The sequence below is a fragment of the Pundamilia nyererei genome, unplaced genomic scaffold (assembly GCF_000239375.1).
Source record: "Pundamilia nyererei isolate P.nyererei 1_Seehausen unplaced genomic scaffold, PunNye1.0 scaffold00343, whole genome shotgun sequence".
Taxonomy (NCBI): domain Eukaryota; kingdom Metazoa; phylum Chordata; class Actinopteri; order Cichliformes; family Cichlidae; genus Pundamilia; species Pundamilia nyererei.
The window spans coordinates 305,811-319,287 of NW_005187744.1; the positions used below are offsets into that span (position 1 = coordinate 305,811).

The 13,477-nt window shown below is 41.3% G+C and overlaps 2 protein-coding genes across 6 annotated transcripts in view; one reads left to right on the forward strand and one right to left on the reverse strand.

Annotated features, from left to right (window-relative positions):
- sirt5 (sirtuin 5) overlaps positions 1 to 5,147 on the reverse strand; it is an 8,756-nt gene extending 3,609 nt beyond the window's left edge. Inside the window, exons 1-5 of one of the 5 annotated variants that reach the window (XM_005752066.2) lie at positions 5,025 to 5,147; positions 3,530 to 3,605; positions 3,309 to 3,442; positions 2,958 to 3,183; positions 2,779 to 2,866 (exon numbers count right to left, since the gene is read on the reverse strand). In XM_005752066.2, the coding sequence (XP_005752123.1) occupies positions 2,779 to 2,866; positions 2,958 to 3,183; positions 3,309 to 3,442; positions 3,530 to 3,548 (467 nt within the window). In that variant the 5' untranslated portion in view covers positions 3,549 to 3,605; positions 5,025 to 5,147. Of the gene's footprint in view, positions 1 to 2,778; positions 2,867 to 2,957; positions 3,184 to 3,308; positions 3,443 to 3,529; positions 3,634 to 4,172; positions 4,294 to 4,772; positions 4,871 to 5,024 lie in introns of those variants that run through there. The other 4 variants (XM_005752063.2, XM_005752064.2, XM_005752065.2 and 1 more) reach the window with 4 other exon arrangements.
- A 3,300-nt stretch (positions 5,148 to 8,447) lies between these two features.
- phactr1 (phosphatase and actin regulator 1) overlaps positions 8,448 to 13,477 on the forward strand; it is a 46,095-nt gene continuing 41,065 nt past the window's right edge. The window contains exon 1 of the mRNA XM_005752068.2: positions 8,448 to 8,954. Coding sequence (XP_005752125.1) covers positions 8,843 to 8,954 — 112 coding nt within the window. The 5' untranslated portion in view covers positions 8,448 to 8,842. The remainder of the gene's footprint in view (positions 8,955 to 13,477) is intronic.

Below are 13,477 nucleotides of genomic sequence, written 5' to 3' on the forward strand. Positions count from 1 at the left end.
TTCACATTCTGTCTCTCACAGTTGAAGTGTACCTCTGGTGCAAATTACTGACCTCTGTCATCATTTTAAGTGGGGGAACTTGCACAATCGGTGGCTGAGTAAATACTTTTTTGCCCCACTGTAGTTGCCACTACCAAGTGAACCACTTCTAAATGCACCTAATATTTCTCAGACATGGTCAGACACAGGGCTACAGGTGTAACTGTTACCCATTCACTTGAAAAAACTAATTCCAGCAAGTTGAAAAAAAAAAAAAACTCTCAACAGACTTTGGAGAAAATTGGAAAATTGGGGCTATAACCTTTATTTCAAAGAAATAATTTTTTAGGCACAGATAAAGAAATGAAGAGTCTATGCTCAGTTTTCACTTCATATTCTTACTGAATATTGCTAAAGTAGCTTTGTGTGACTCATAATTTGTCTTTGGCGACCTGTCTTTATCCTGTCTTCCTCCCATCACCCCAACTAGTCAGGGCAGATTCCTGCTCCTCACTGAGTCTGGTTCTGCCAGAAGTTTCTTCCAGTTAAAAGGGAGTTATTTCCTTCCCACTGTTGCCAAGTGAGACAATGGTTATTGTACGTTTGGTGACTGTTGTTGTTATTTAAATGGTAAATGGACTGATTCTTATATACTGATTCTACTCTTCTAGACATCCCACAATTATCCATTTACACCCATTCACATAAGCACTTTCTCCTATGCTTTTAGCGCTTACTAGATAACGTTCACACACATTCACACTCTGATGGATGCATCGGAGAGCAATTTGGGGTTAGTATCTTGCCCAAGGATATTTGACATCATTGAACGACCAACCTTTCAATCAGTAGATGGTCTACTCTACCTCCTGAGCCACAGCCACACCCCCATTTGGCATTATATAAATAAAATTGAACTGAACCTGAGCCTCAGGTACACTGACTTTCAGGTATAGCACTGCCCTCACAGATGTACTGCATTAAAGACTCAAAGACCTACAGTGATTGCACCACTGAGACTGTGGCCATGGAGTGTCCGAATAGAAAATCCACTTTAAATTTGTTGGGTGTTGTGTTTAGTTGTGCCCAGTGCCAACGTGGGACAGTTTCCAATTTCGTTGTACTATTATACAAGGTATGACTGTGCAATGGTGATAAAGAGTTATCTTAAATTCTTTTTTTTTTTTTAATCAAAAGCAAAGTTATATTTTGATGATAAGAAAAAGTGACCTGCTCCATGATTAAAATCCATGATCTGATTAGAAGCAGGAGTTCTGTGATCTGTTACACCCCTGCTTCTAATCAGATCATTGATTTCAATCATGGAACAGGTCACTTTTCCTTTCTGGAGGAGTTGCCTCTGAGTTGGCTGCTTACAACGACTAAGAATCAGGATCTTGGAGAGCTGCATGCGAACCTTTTTGAGGCGAGCATAAACTGCTCTTCCCCCTTGTCCGAATAGAAACGTATAAGCAGAGAGACAGACAATCGCAGGACCATAAAGTACGCTTTTACTGATATGTAATTGAAATCCTGGTAAAACTCAACAACCTCACACACTTGTGCCTTCTTCCATGTGAATCTGTTTGACCATTCTTTGTCTATTTTTTAGGATGCATGTGACCCAAGTGATTGCAGGGCTGTGTCGTTGATGTCGTTGGATGAGTGGTTCTAATATGTTGGCTTAAAGCTGGTTGCTTGTTATGAGCGTTTCTGTGAGCACGAAAGCATTCCACAGCCTCTTAATCTTAGTGGGATTTGTTGTTTATTTGATTTAGATTCAAGTTTTCAGATATTAGCTTTTTGGGATTTTTATTTTTTTGCTGTAAAAATACAACTTTTATCCTTGTCAAACTGTGCTCGCATTTCCTTTAGAATCGACTACGGAAAAGTGGACAAATTATGTGTTTTTGCAGCAGGCTGCTAGCAACAAATTGCCCAAAGATACAAATTAAACTTGTTTATGTGTAGACACAACACAGGTTCATCCCTTGAGTTAGCCATTTTTTTTATGCTCGAATGATTAAAAGGTCAGTGTTAAGTGGCTGAACAAACAAAACATTCCTCTGAAATTGGTCAAGTACATGAACTGGACTGACAATGACAGAAAGACCTCCAGAAAGCCCAGAGAAGTATTTCTCAAGAGCAGTTTATAAAGTTACAAGAAAGTCTGGCTCCTTGGAAACAAAATGTGAAGAAATAAGGATGGCTCAAGAATTTCTGACAATATTTTTTAAAACAATTTTGATACTTTTGACTAGAAAAACATCTAAACTCAAAATGATATTTTCAGTTCTTTAGTTGTTGTTTTTTTTCATTGACCATTTGCAGTGCTGTGATAAAGCACACCAGTATGTCTCCACACCTTGAGCAGTAGCAATAGGAAAGAAAATTAAATTAATCTGAATCGCTAACAGCACAGTCAGTACAGATACGTTTCAACATGACATGATCGGTTCTGCTATTCATTCTGAATTTCAGCGCGTGACTTCATCCACTCTGCAGCTGAGACTGAATTCACCACAGGAATATTTGTCAGCTATCAACATCGTCCATTTTAAATGTCAGGTAAGTGGCACGGCGGTTTCTAAAGTGACATTTGATTTGTGTCACATATTTTCCTTTTTCACCGTGTCATCAGGCGTTATTTAGCTCACTGACATTTGACTGACTGAAACAGCCCGCTTTCTCTGGCATTTGGGGCGCAAATGACTGCGATCGATATCTCTTATAACACATTTTCACACTGTTGGGAAAACACAGTCCAATATACCAAACTGCACCGGATGACGCTCTTACCCTTTGCCCTCGAGGGCAGCGCAAATAGGGCTCTTGTAGTTGGCTGCTTCATGGCCACAGGTCATGCAACGTGTTTTAAACAGACTTCCTGTATTTCAACAAAAAAACAAAAACAAAATATGAACCAACAATTATCATACAGAAAAGTTTGTTTGCCCGCATCAGACATCTTTGCTCACCGTGGATCTCCAGGATGTTTTTGGATCCAGCTCGGTGGTGGAGCTCGTCGATGTTCTGCGTGATGACGGTGACCTTGCGCCCTTGTTTGCTCAGACGCTCCTCACACTCAGCGATGGCCAGGTGAGCGGGATTGGGATCTTTTGTGAGCATGACCTCACGCCGGTAGTGGTAGAACTCCCAAACACGTGAGGGATTTCTGGCAAAGGCCTCAGGCGAGGCCAGTTCCTAACAGTTTTGAATTGTGCAATTAGATTTTTATCATGACCTATGATTCTCTCTGAAATATTTTTAAAAACTCAAAACAAAGCATGAGAGCTGGTTGTAGTGGACCAACAGCTGTAGGTGTATACCTGTGCTTCCCATTTTCTCCAGTAGCCTCCCGCTCCTCTGAAAGTAGGAACTCCGCTCTCCGCACTCACCCCTGCTCCAGTGATGATGGCGATATTCTTGGCTTTGGAGAAAATCTCCCTGAATGCTGCCAGATCTGCACATAAACACAGCGAGGCAGTGAAATGCTAAGACAGTTGTTGCTAACAGATTTGTGGCAGAGACTGTAAATAATCAATTTTACCTGAGCTTGGTCTAGCCATGGCTTGTCTGCCCCCAGGTTTTCTCAAGTGAGCAAATAAAACAGCTCTGCAGGTAAACTGGCGCACAATCATTAGGTTATTGCAACTGGGGAAGAAAGACAAGACCCTGTCACTATTTATAGCTGACTCTATGGCTTTATATCTGATACTCCTTCAACTAGTAAGCCAAAGTTTAACAAATTGAGTTTGTTAAAACAAACATATGAAAGTTTTGTCTCGTGCAGCAGACGTTATTTTGTGCTCCAGTCTAATGGATTTATTGATCAATCCTGAAATGCCTTTGAAACAAAGGTACTGTTAAAGTGACGCTTTGTCTGGGTCAGTCCATAGAAATTATTGACTCTCTTGATTAAAATTGTACTATTTATCATCAAAGACAAACACAGAAATTTGTATTTCATAGCATACATGTGTCAAGTCTTACAAAGCTCATACCCATACTCTTAGCTATCAACACATTTGTTCTGTTCACTGTAATCACTCGATCTACCACACAACCACAGTAACCATATAATTAAAAAAACATTTTCCCTGTGTTATTTGACCATCACGCTAAACAGAGTAGATTACAGAAGGAATATTTAGCAAAAAAGAAAAATGCTGTAAGGCAAAGTGTAAACTCACCACCATCTGTGTACTTTTTCCTCATACCACACTATTTACTCTTAGTGATGTCACTTCAAGAAACATGCGCAGTATTTTTGGTGCAGACGTGCTGTTACCATGGAAGTAATTATGGCCAAATATAAATGATGTTACGTTAACAGGAACATTTTCCTTTATGGACACTATCACTGCATTTTAAGGTAGAATTATCTGTGCTACTAAAAAAAAGTGTGACATTGACATAGGATATGAGCGCTAAGAAAGATATCCGAAAATCCACATATTTAGAAGAAACCATGTATTTAATGTTATTTTACCTATAATAATAAACTAAGAAATTTACTTGTTTTTAGTCACTGGAAACTGTATAAAATACACATGCATTATGAATATGTTTATACTGCCCATGCAAACTAAAAAGTTTGTCGTCTGTGGTGTTATACTGTCTCGTTTTTATTGGTTGAGCATTAGTTGTATCTGAACCATTTTTCACTGCTGTCACTTTTGTTAGCTGAAAGGTCATTGTAGCTTTACTTAAGTCAAAGGTCATATTTATCACAACACAAACATGCACCTCCTGCTTCCTTAACACTGCTCATTATTCACAATACTACTTACTTAGGTTGCGAAACAAATGATACGGTATTGTTTATCCTAACTAACCGATCAAGGTGTGTACTCGAGCACAGACTGATAGCTGACCATGTATGCTAGGTGGCTAAGCTAACAACATAGAAGCTAGCGCTGGTAACCAAGGAAACAACAGCTAGCATAACATTAGCTTGTGAGGCCAGCATAGCACGTCTTTGTCTGTGTTCATCGATGAACTGAGTTTGTCTGTCAGACACACGGTTTCGCAACACTAACTACCTGGCAGACCGGAGCTTGGACAATTAGCTGGGGCTTTAAGGAAGTGGGAAGGCGTCTTTTCCTCTACTTCGGCTCAGCAACTGCACTGGATTGGCTTCGCTGTGAGGACATGAACCTGTCAGGGAACTCAGCGAGGTTAACAGCAACCCATTTAATCCACTTGTCCAGCAGAGGGAGCATTTGTACTACACTTGTTTTTGCATTGAACGGGTGTTCACACACTGGACAAAGATATTCAGCTACACTGCCTAATCATTTAATAAAGTTATATGATTATTTCTAGAGTAGTCTCCGGCCCCTTATTTGCAGTGAGGGAAATCTCTTGTCTGACCAAGACATTTTGTATAATTCCATGCTTCCTATTTTGCAGAGATAAAGCTGACTGTGCCCCAGTGCACAAAGCAAGGTACATAAAGGATGGGTTTAATGTGGTGGAAGTTGACTGGCCCGCACAGAATCTCAGCTTCAACACCATCAAACACCTTTGGGATGACCTGGAACGGCCCCTGGGAACCAGCCTCAGAGTTTCATCTCACAAATGTTTTTCTGGATAAATGGGCAAAAATTCCCACAGACACATTCCAAAATCCTGTAGAAAGCCTTCCAAGAAAAGGGAAAACTGTTATACATGTTACTGGCTAACTCCATATTAATGCATTCATGCACTTACAATGAGATGTGATGAAATCTAAATACAAAGTGTAATGTGTACCAATTTGAACAAATATTTTTGTTTGTTTGTTTGTATTTGGCTTCAAGAGATGTTTTACTGTGGGTAGAAAATGTAACCTCTGGTGCTGTACTTCAGTTTATAATCTCCACATGATCAAACATTTGATTCTGTTCAGACCTCTGGCATCAAGAAGGAATTTGAACCTAGAGAACTGCTGCTCTCTGGATGTTTTTTCTCTTTTAAACTGTTTTGTGTAAACACTAGAGATGTTTATGCAGGAAAATCCCAGCAGACCTGCAGTTTCTGAAACAAACAGACCTGCCTGGTGCCAACAATCATGCTGTGTTCAAAGTCAATTCAATCACATTTCTTCCCTATTCTGAACTGTAACAAGTCATCTTGACCCTGTCTATATGTCTAAATGCATTTAGTTAGTGCCATGTGATTGGCTAAAGAGATATTTGCATTAACAAGCAACTGAACAGGTGAATCTAACAAAGTGGCTGGTGAGTGTGTCCCTCAAAAACTGTGTAGCATGTATAAGTACCACATACTGTAGGCCCTGTCAACTGTTATCCACACATCAGTATGGCCCTAAAAAAGAGTGGACTAAGTTGTACTCAGTTTGTGCTTTAAAAGAACTACATTTAAACACCTTATTGTTGGTATAGTGATTGTGAACTCAGTGAATCTGTTTACAGTCATCTCCACTAGAGGTCACCAATGAATTAGTAGAATTATAAGAATATTAAGCAGAATACCAAAGCAGTGATATACAATAATAGTTAACATTATGAATCCTGTGTGATTATGGATGGATGGATGGAACTGCAGTGTTATAGCAGTCAATTAATATCATTCATAACCAGAGATGGGCAGTAACGCGTTACTGTAATCTGATTACTTTTTTCAAGTAACGAGTAAAGTAAGGGATTACTATTGCAAAATCGGTAATTAGATTACCGTTACTTTCCCGTAGGAACGCTGCGTTACTGCGTTACTAAAACCGTGATTTTTTTGCGAGAATGTCTCACGACAGTGACGTAAGCGAGTGCGCTGTTAGTGACAACAGCTGTGTGCAGATCAACAATGGATCACATATCGATTGTGGGAGAGAGTATGAGCGTGCAGCGTTTAAAGCGTGGAAGTACTGACCTTACTTTGAGTTTAGCGTCCGCTGTGCGTGGGAAGAAAACTTCTTTTTACAACGAAAAAAAACCCCTAAACTTCTGAGCAAGCCCAACGATGTAATGGGAAACTCACAGAGAAACTCGCGGATTCTTCAACTGACCGCGGCACACCTGCACCAGGGTAAACCTCCGCCTCCCCTACTCCTGCTTTACAGGTATTTTATTTTATGTGCTGGAATGTGCAGAAAATAGGTTTAAATGTTAAACTAATTTATTCAAGTCAGAGAATGTTGCATATAATTAAATTTTTGCTTGATGCATAAAGTTAAAAGATTAAAACTGATAAAACAAGTTAAAAAAAGAGACTTTTCCATTTGATTACATTTTGTATGATGGATTATGCAGAAAAAGTAGAATTGGGCTGAAAGATCTGTGCTTTATCACCTCTTCAGGTTGTAAAAATCATGTTTTTAAAAAGTAACTAAGTAACTAAGTAATTGATTACTTTTTGGGGAAGTAATCAGTAATTAGTTACTGATTATTTTCCTTAAGTAACTTGACCAACACTGTTCATAACACAAATAAAAAGAGGCAAAGCAGATTAGTTAAATCCCTTCTGCTGAAGTCTCTCTCCATTGTACTACTACTGTATTTTGTAGAGTTAAAAGACTGGTTTATTGGATAATGATATATTGGTCATATACAGTCCATGCATCCCATAATCCAAGCTGATGTAAAGATTTTATTTATTTTGTTTTTGCTTTTAATGCAAATGCAGCACATTTACTTTTTTTTTAACAAACGTGTTCATGTTTAAAAAAGCCAGCTCTGTAAGTCATTTTCTTTACGTAATGATCTATTTGAAATTTGACTTCTTTAGCCTATAAAACATAGCAGCCATTATTTAATATTCCATTATTTAGAACTGCAAAAATATATTTCTTTTATTTATCAATTGGGTAGCATTTATTTACCAGGACAACTGATCTATGAATCAAGAATTTATCAATTGTAGTTAAATCTGGTTCCCAAACTATATATTAGCATCTTCAAATGTCTTGTTTTGCCCAAACTTGATTCATTTACAGTTTACAAAAAACAAAAAAATATACAAACAGCATTTTTTTAATTAAAGTGCCTTATTAATATCCTTTTTAAAATTTAGATCAATTGTGTTGAATTATTCTTTATGTATTTATTTATAATTATTTATTATTTTCAATTTCTGTATTTTATTAAAAATGGGGTATATGTACATATATTGCAAATTCTATTTGAAAAGCTGAAACCAGGTGGTTTTGTTTTTCTACATCATTGACAATTATTTTTCTATTAAAATTGGTCATTCGAAAAAGCCTGGCTTCGTCAGCATGACAGCAGCCTGTTCAACTTGTCAAACGTGCATAAGGTCTGCTGTATGCTTCTTTCCATCCACCTGCCCAGGGTACACCTTGGACAAGTCACCAGTCATTTTCATATTATATTACTGGGCCAGCACTGCCTTGTAATAAGGCTCTAGCATAAAGAGTGGTTCCATAATTGGTCATAGCAGTATCCAAACATTTCTCAGCACTTTATAATTGATGACACATCAATGAGACACACACGAGGATCGTAACAATGGATTTTTCTATTATGGGAATGTCATTTGCAATCTGTGACCAACGTTTTTGTTGTTGAATTTCTCGTCTTTTATTGTAAGAGTCGATAACTCCAGACAACATGTGACCGTTAAAATTATGTGTTTGAGGACAGTGCAGTCTATTGCTTTTCATTGGCCAAGGTGGAGTCGGAACTTGAGCAGGTGGCGCTCACTTACTGGAACAGTAGCTCATCAAGGATCCAATCTTTCTCTCCCTCTCTGTCTCTCTCTTCCCCCCTCCTCCCCTCCAGCACAGTTGCAATAGCCCCCCCTCCTACACCGCCTGCCCGCGCGGGTGCACGAGTGGCTGCTGCGGCGCCGAATCTCTCGCAGTCGCGCCGGTCGCCAGTGGACGCTGCCCGGCTGGCGGAACATGGCGGCGGCCCCGGAAGAGGAGGTAGACCGCAGACCGATCCGGAGGGTCCGCTCCAAGAGCGACACGCCTTACATCAACGAGGCGAGGATCTCTCTCCACCTGGAGACAGGTAGGGCTGCTCGCCAGAGCCGCGGATCCTCTACGCTTCGTGTCCGGGTGTATTCGTGTCGTCTCCTCCCACGGGGGAGGGATAGTGTAGTGTAGTGAATCTGTTCTCACTGTGAGAGAAACTGCTTCATCGCCCAGTGACAGTTCCCACGCTGCAGCAGCATGACTTTGGGCTTTCATTGTGCAGCCTTCGCGGCACCCACAGTGCTCGGCTTTCACACTGGGTGGCCGGTAACCACACTGTGACTCATGCACCGGGAAATGGGGAGAATTCCCCACCTAAGCATGGGCGATGTACTGTATAGCAGGAGATAACAATTAGCCCTGTAGAAGGATTGATCGCCGCCTCTCCTGCCGGACTCCGCCTCGATTGTCCGCTGCGGTGAGCTGCTGTGCGAACTTCGGCTGCTCGCTTAAAATGCTATTGTTGTTCACGCTTCTGGTGAAGGGTGAAGGAATGGATAGTCCGCCGTGCTGTGCTAAGCGCGGATGCTCAAGCTCAGTTTGTCTGGAGAGAAAACGGGCGAGATAAGTTGTTTCCCTTGTTGCCATGGTCACGATGATAACGCCGCAACGAAAGCTTGATTAGCAGCATGTCGATGCGAGTATACGGGCAGATATGCGCTCCTTCTCCCGACACTTTCTGCCTTGTGCTCCCCCATGAGAGAGGCTGCTTTAATGACACATCAGTGCGGAGCTGTCCACTGCCCCTCGGTGCTGAAATGCCACCAATGCCAAATGCAAGGAATGTGCAGGTCTCCTCTGGTGTTAACCCGCATAACATTTATAATCGGTCGTTTTTTTAAGTATCTCTCTCTATATATATATACAATGGGATATTGCATGCGGATTGCCTGTGGTCGACCCTCCCCCAGAATTTGCCGATGTGACAAATCCCAGTCACATTGTGTGCCTGGTATAGCCTGGTTGACTAGGCTCTAGATTCAACCCTATATTTTCCATTTTGGAGGAAGGAACTGTGGAAAATTACCCTCCTGCCCAGTTGTTGTTCTGCTTTGCCTGAATGATCTTATCAAACATGGAGCTCTTAGTAGGAAGCACAGCTTTCATCCAAAGGTGTACAGTAACATCTGGTTTTTGCCTGCAGCACATGTGAGAAATGTATGCCAAGAAGCCAGACTTGCATAATAAATCTTAATGAGATCAGGAATTACTCAAAAACTCGCCCTGTAATGTGCCCCCTTTTAGCCTGCTTAGACCTTTATGACTCATGCTGTTCAGACCCACCTACTCATAATCTCTCACAGCTGCCCTCTCTCTGCCCTCAACCATCTTCCTCTCCATTTTGTTTCCTATTAAAAGCAGCACCTCCTCTGAGCCAGATTAACTGACTCTCCAACTTTATAAATAACACTATTCTTCTGTTTTAAATATATCCTGGAGCCTTCTATTGGGCCATGGCTTGAATGTGAAGGAGGAGGGGGGCTGCCATGTCTTGCTAACAGTGCTGCTCCTGGCTGTTAGCTGAAAACAGAGTTGGGCAGGCTGCAGCTGCATGAGACTGGCGTGGCATCATCAAGAATCCAGCGGGCACTGCCAGCTATGTCGGGAGAGCACAATTTTTCTTCACCCATTCTGCTGGAAAATTCCATATGCTCTTCCCCCATTACTTTGGTTTAATCTCATTTTCTTTTCCTGTCACCACTGAAACCATCTGCCCACTTACTCATTTGATTCCCCCCCCCCCCAATTTTACTTCATGTTTTTGTGTTTAGGCTGCTGTGTGTTTTGCATAAATCTAACCCACTCATTTTCTTTGATGTGTGCCTCCATGCACGTGTGACAAATATTCAAGCCAACTTCAGAGTACACACACACGTCTGCGTGTGTGTGTGTGTATGTTTGCTTTCACGTGCATGCCTGTCTGGTCCACATGCGTGTGTGGGAGGCTGTGCTATGTGAGTACCGGGATTAGTAAACAAGAGGTTATCACAGTGGCTGCTGCCAGACAGCTTGCTGTTGTTCTCTGTAGCCTGACCCTCTTCAGCCACATCCATTAAACATCCAGGTTGAGATGCTCATCACTGCAAAACCCATTAATGAGGTCCTGTCCCTTGTAGTACCTAAGGGCATTGTTGATATGGTTTTGTTTGAATCAAAGGCAGTTTTGGGAAAGTATTTTGACCACTTTAAACCACAAAACATGTATTCTGAAGTCTCCCTGAACTTTCTACATCAGTAGCTTTAAAGTTAGAAACAAACAGTTATATGTCATATGAGTGGCATTTTTCCACTGACACGGTGTGTTTAGTTTTTCTTTTGCACCCCAAAAACTGCCTGACCTTTTACTGCGTGAAGCTGTTTAAATAGGCTGGTTCTCAAAAGACACCAAGACAGAAGTAGCTTGGCATCAGCACCCGTGTCTATGGGAAAAGAGATGCCCTTTATCTTTACAGAACAGAGGACAATACATTATGAGAGTAAGTTAGGTATGCTATGAATAGCACAAAATGGAGAAGCTGGGTTCAAGGGGCGTTGCAAAGAAGCTTTCAGAAAACACTGGTTATTGGTTTCCACTGTTTCTTGCATCTATTCATACATGCAGGTTGATGGCATTTATAGTGACTTGTTGTGAGTAATCTGATTACTCAGTTACCTCTGTTTTATACATTTAGAGAAAGCATTATCTTCCCTTATTCTGTGCATATTTTCTTAGAATATATGCATTCCATTTTGGTTCATATGTGATAAGATCATTGAACTGATGTATCACTTTAAGGGCTCACGAGTTATAATCTTAACAGCTGTTGTTCCAAACCTTTATATCATTTTTCTGCTCAAACTAAGCTGTGTTTTGTTTCGGTGCTTCCTAACCCTGATCATATTATTTGTGCCCAAGCCTAATCAAACTTCACCACAGCAGGTCATAACACATTCATATGAATATGAATTTTCTGACGCAGGTGCTTGAAAAGGATTTTTACAATCTAATGACAAACGGTGTGATTCTGCAAATACTGAAGCTGTGCTAGACTGGAAAACACTTGGAGGTAGTGACAAATCATCTGTTTAGTTGCTTTCTCGGGTAGGGAAACGAAAGCTGTATCAATCTTTGTGGACATAGGAAATCATGGAACTCCAAACCAATTTGGCAGGCAAACAGCTGTGATGAATTATCGCCTTTGGATGTTGTAATGGCTAATGTGTTGGCAAACATTTGTCTTCTTACACTAGCAACCTAAGCACCGAATGGAGCTGTGTTTGTGTCTGCCTGATGAATTTCAATCAAATATTCTCCTTTCTTCTTCTTACACATCTTAAACCGCTAATTGTTTCAATGTCTTTACCAGCTTTAAAGTCGTAATACTATCCATCCATCCATCCATCCATCGTCATCCGCTTTGTCCGGGGTCGGGTCGCGGGGGCAGCAGCCTAAGCAAAGAGGCCCAGACCTCCCTCTCCCCAGCCACCTCCTCCAGCTTGTCCGGGGGAATACCAAGGCGTTCCCAGGCCAGCCGAGAGATATAATCTCTCCAGCGTGTCCTGGGTCTGCCCCGGGGCCTCCTCCCGGTGGGACATGCCTGGAACACCTCACCCAGGAGGCGCCCATTCGTAATAAATGAGGTAACCATGGACTGATCTGATCAATTTCAAATTTTCGTTTTTCTTGTGGTTTCCGTTGCCTCAGGCCAGTCGAGATTCTGTTCAGCATCACCTTTCTTCAGCAATTGAAATCCAGGTCAACTCAGTGAGAGCTTAGTATTTCTCACAAAGACCAAGACCAGAGCATTACCATACTGTCTTTCAAGCAGAGAGATGGAGTTCTAATACAGATCTGAATGAACGGCTGAGACAGAGAGGGCTTAAATGTGAGGGGGTGCAGGAGCAGGAAGGATCTGACAAGAGGACAGGCTAGGAGGATGAAGCCTTTCTATTATGGCACCATAAAGACTGGCACGGTGAGAAAGAACCAGAGTTGGCTGTTGTCCATTGAATATAGTAAGAACAGTGCACAAATAAACCACCTCCCCTCTATCTGAGTAATACCCTTTTGTTGCTCTTATTCTCTCTGCTTCTGTCTCACACACATACATAAACGCTGCTATCTGCATACATTAAAGAGGCCTTGAGAAGCAGACTGCTGAACCTACCTGGGTAGAATACAAAAGCACAGAGAGGAAGTGGAAGAGCTTTAAATGCAGAGGAGTGCTTCCACCGCCTTGCTGCCTTCCACCCAGTGCACAAAACCTTTCACTCTTCCTCTGCTGGCACGTGGTTCGGTCCATTCACCTCAGACAAGCTGGTTATTGTGCTGGGAGCGAAATCTTGAGCCAAAGAAGGCGACGGACACAGATCTAAGTTATTACCCATGATTCGAGCCCAACATATAGAACTTTTTATTTCGAAATTGATACTCATATCTGTATTTGGTGATTTAAAAAAGTCCAGTACATGAGCCAATATTTTTTTTCTTTCAGACACACAAAACAAACAGATTTCCCTCCCATATACAGTGGGGCAAAAAAGTATTTAGTCAGCCACCGATTGTGCAAGTTCCCCCAC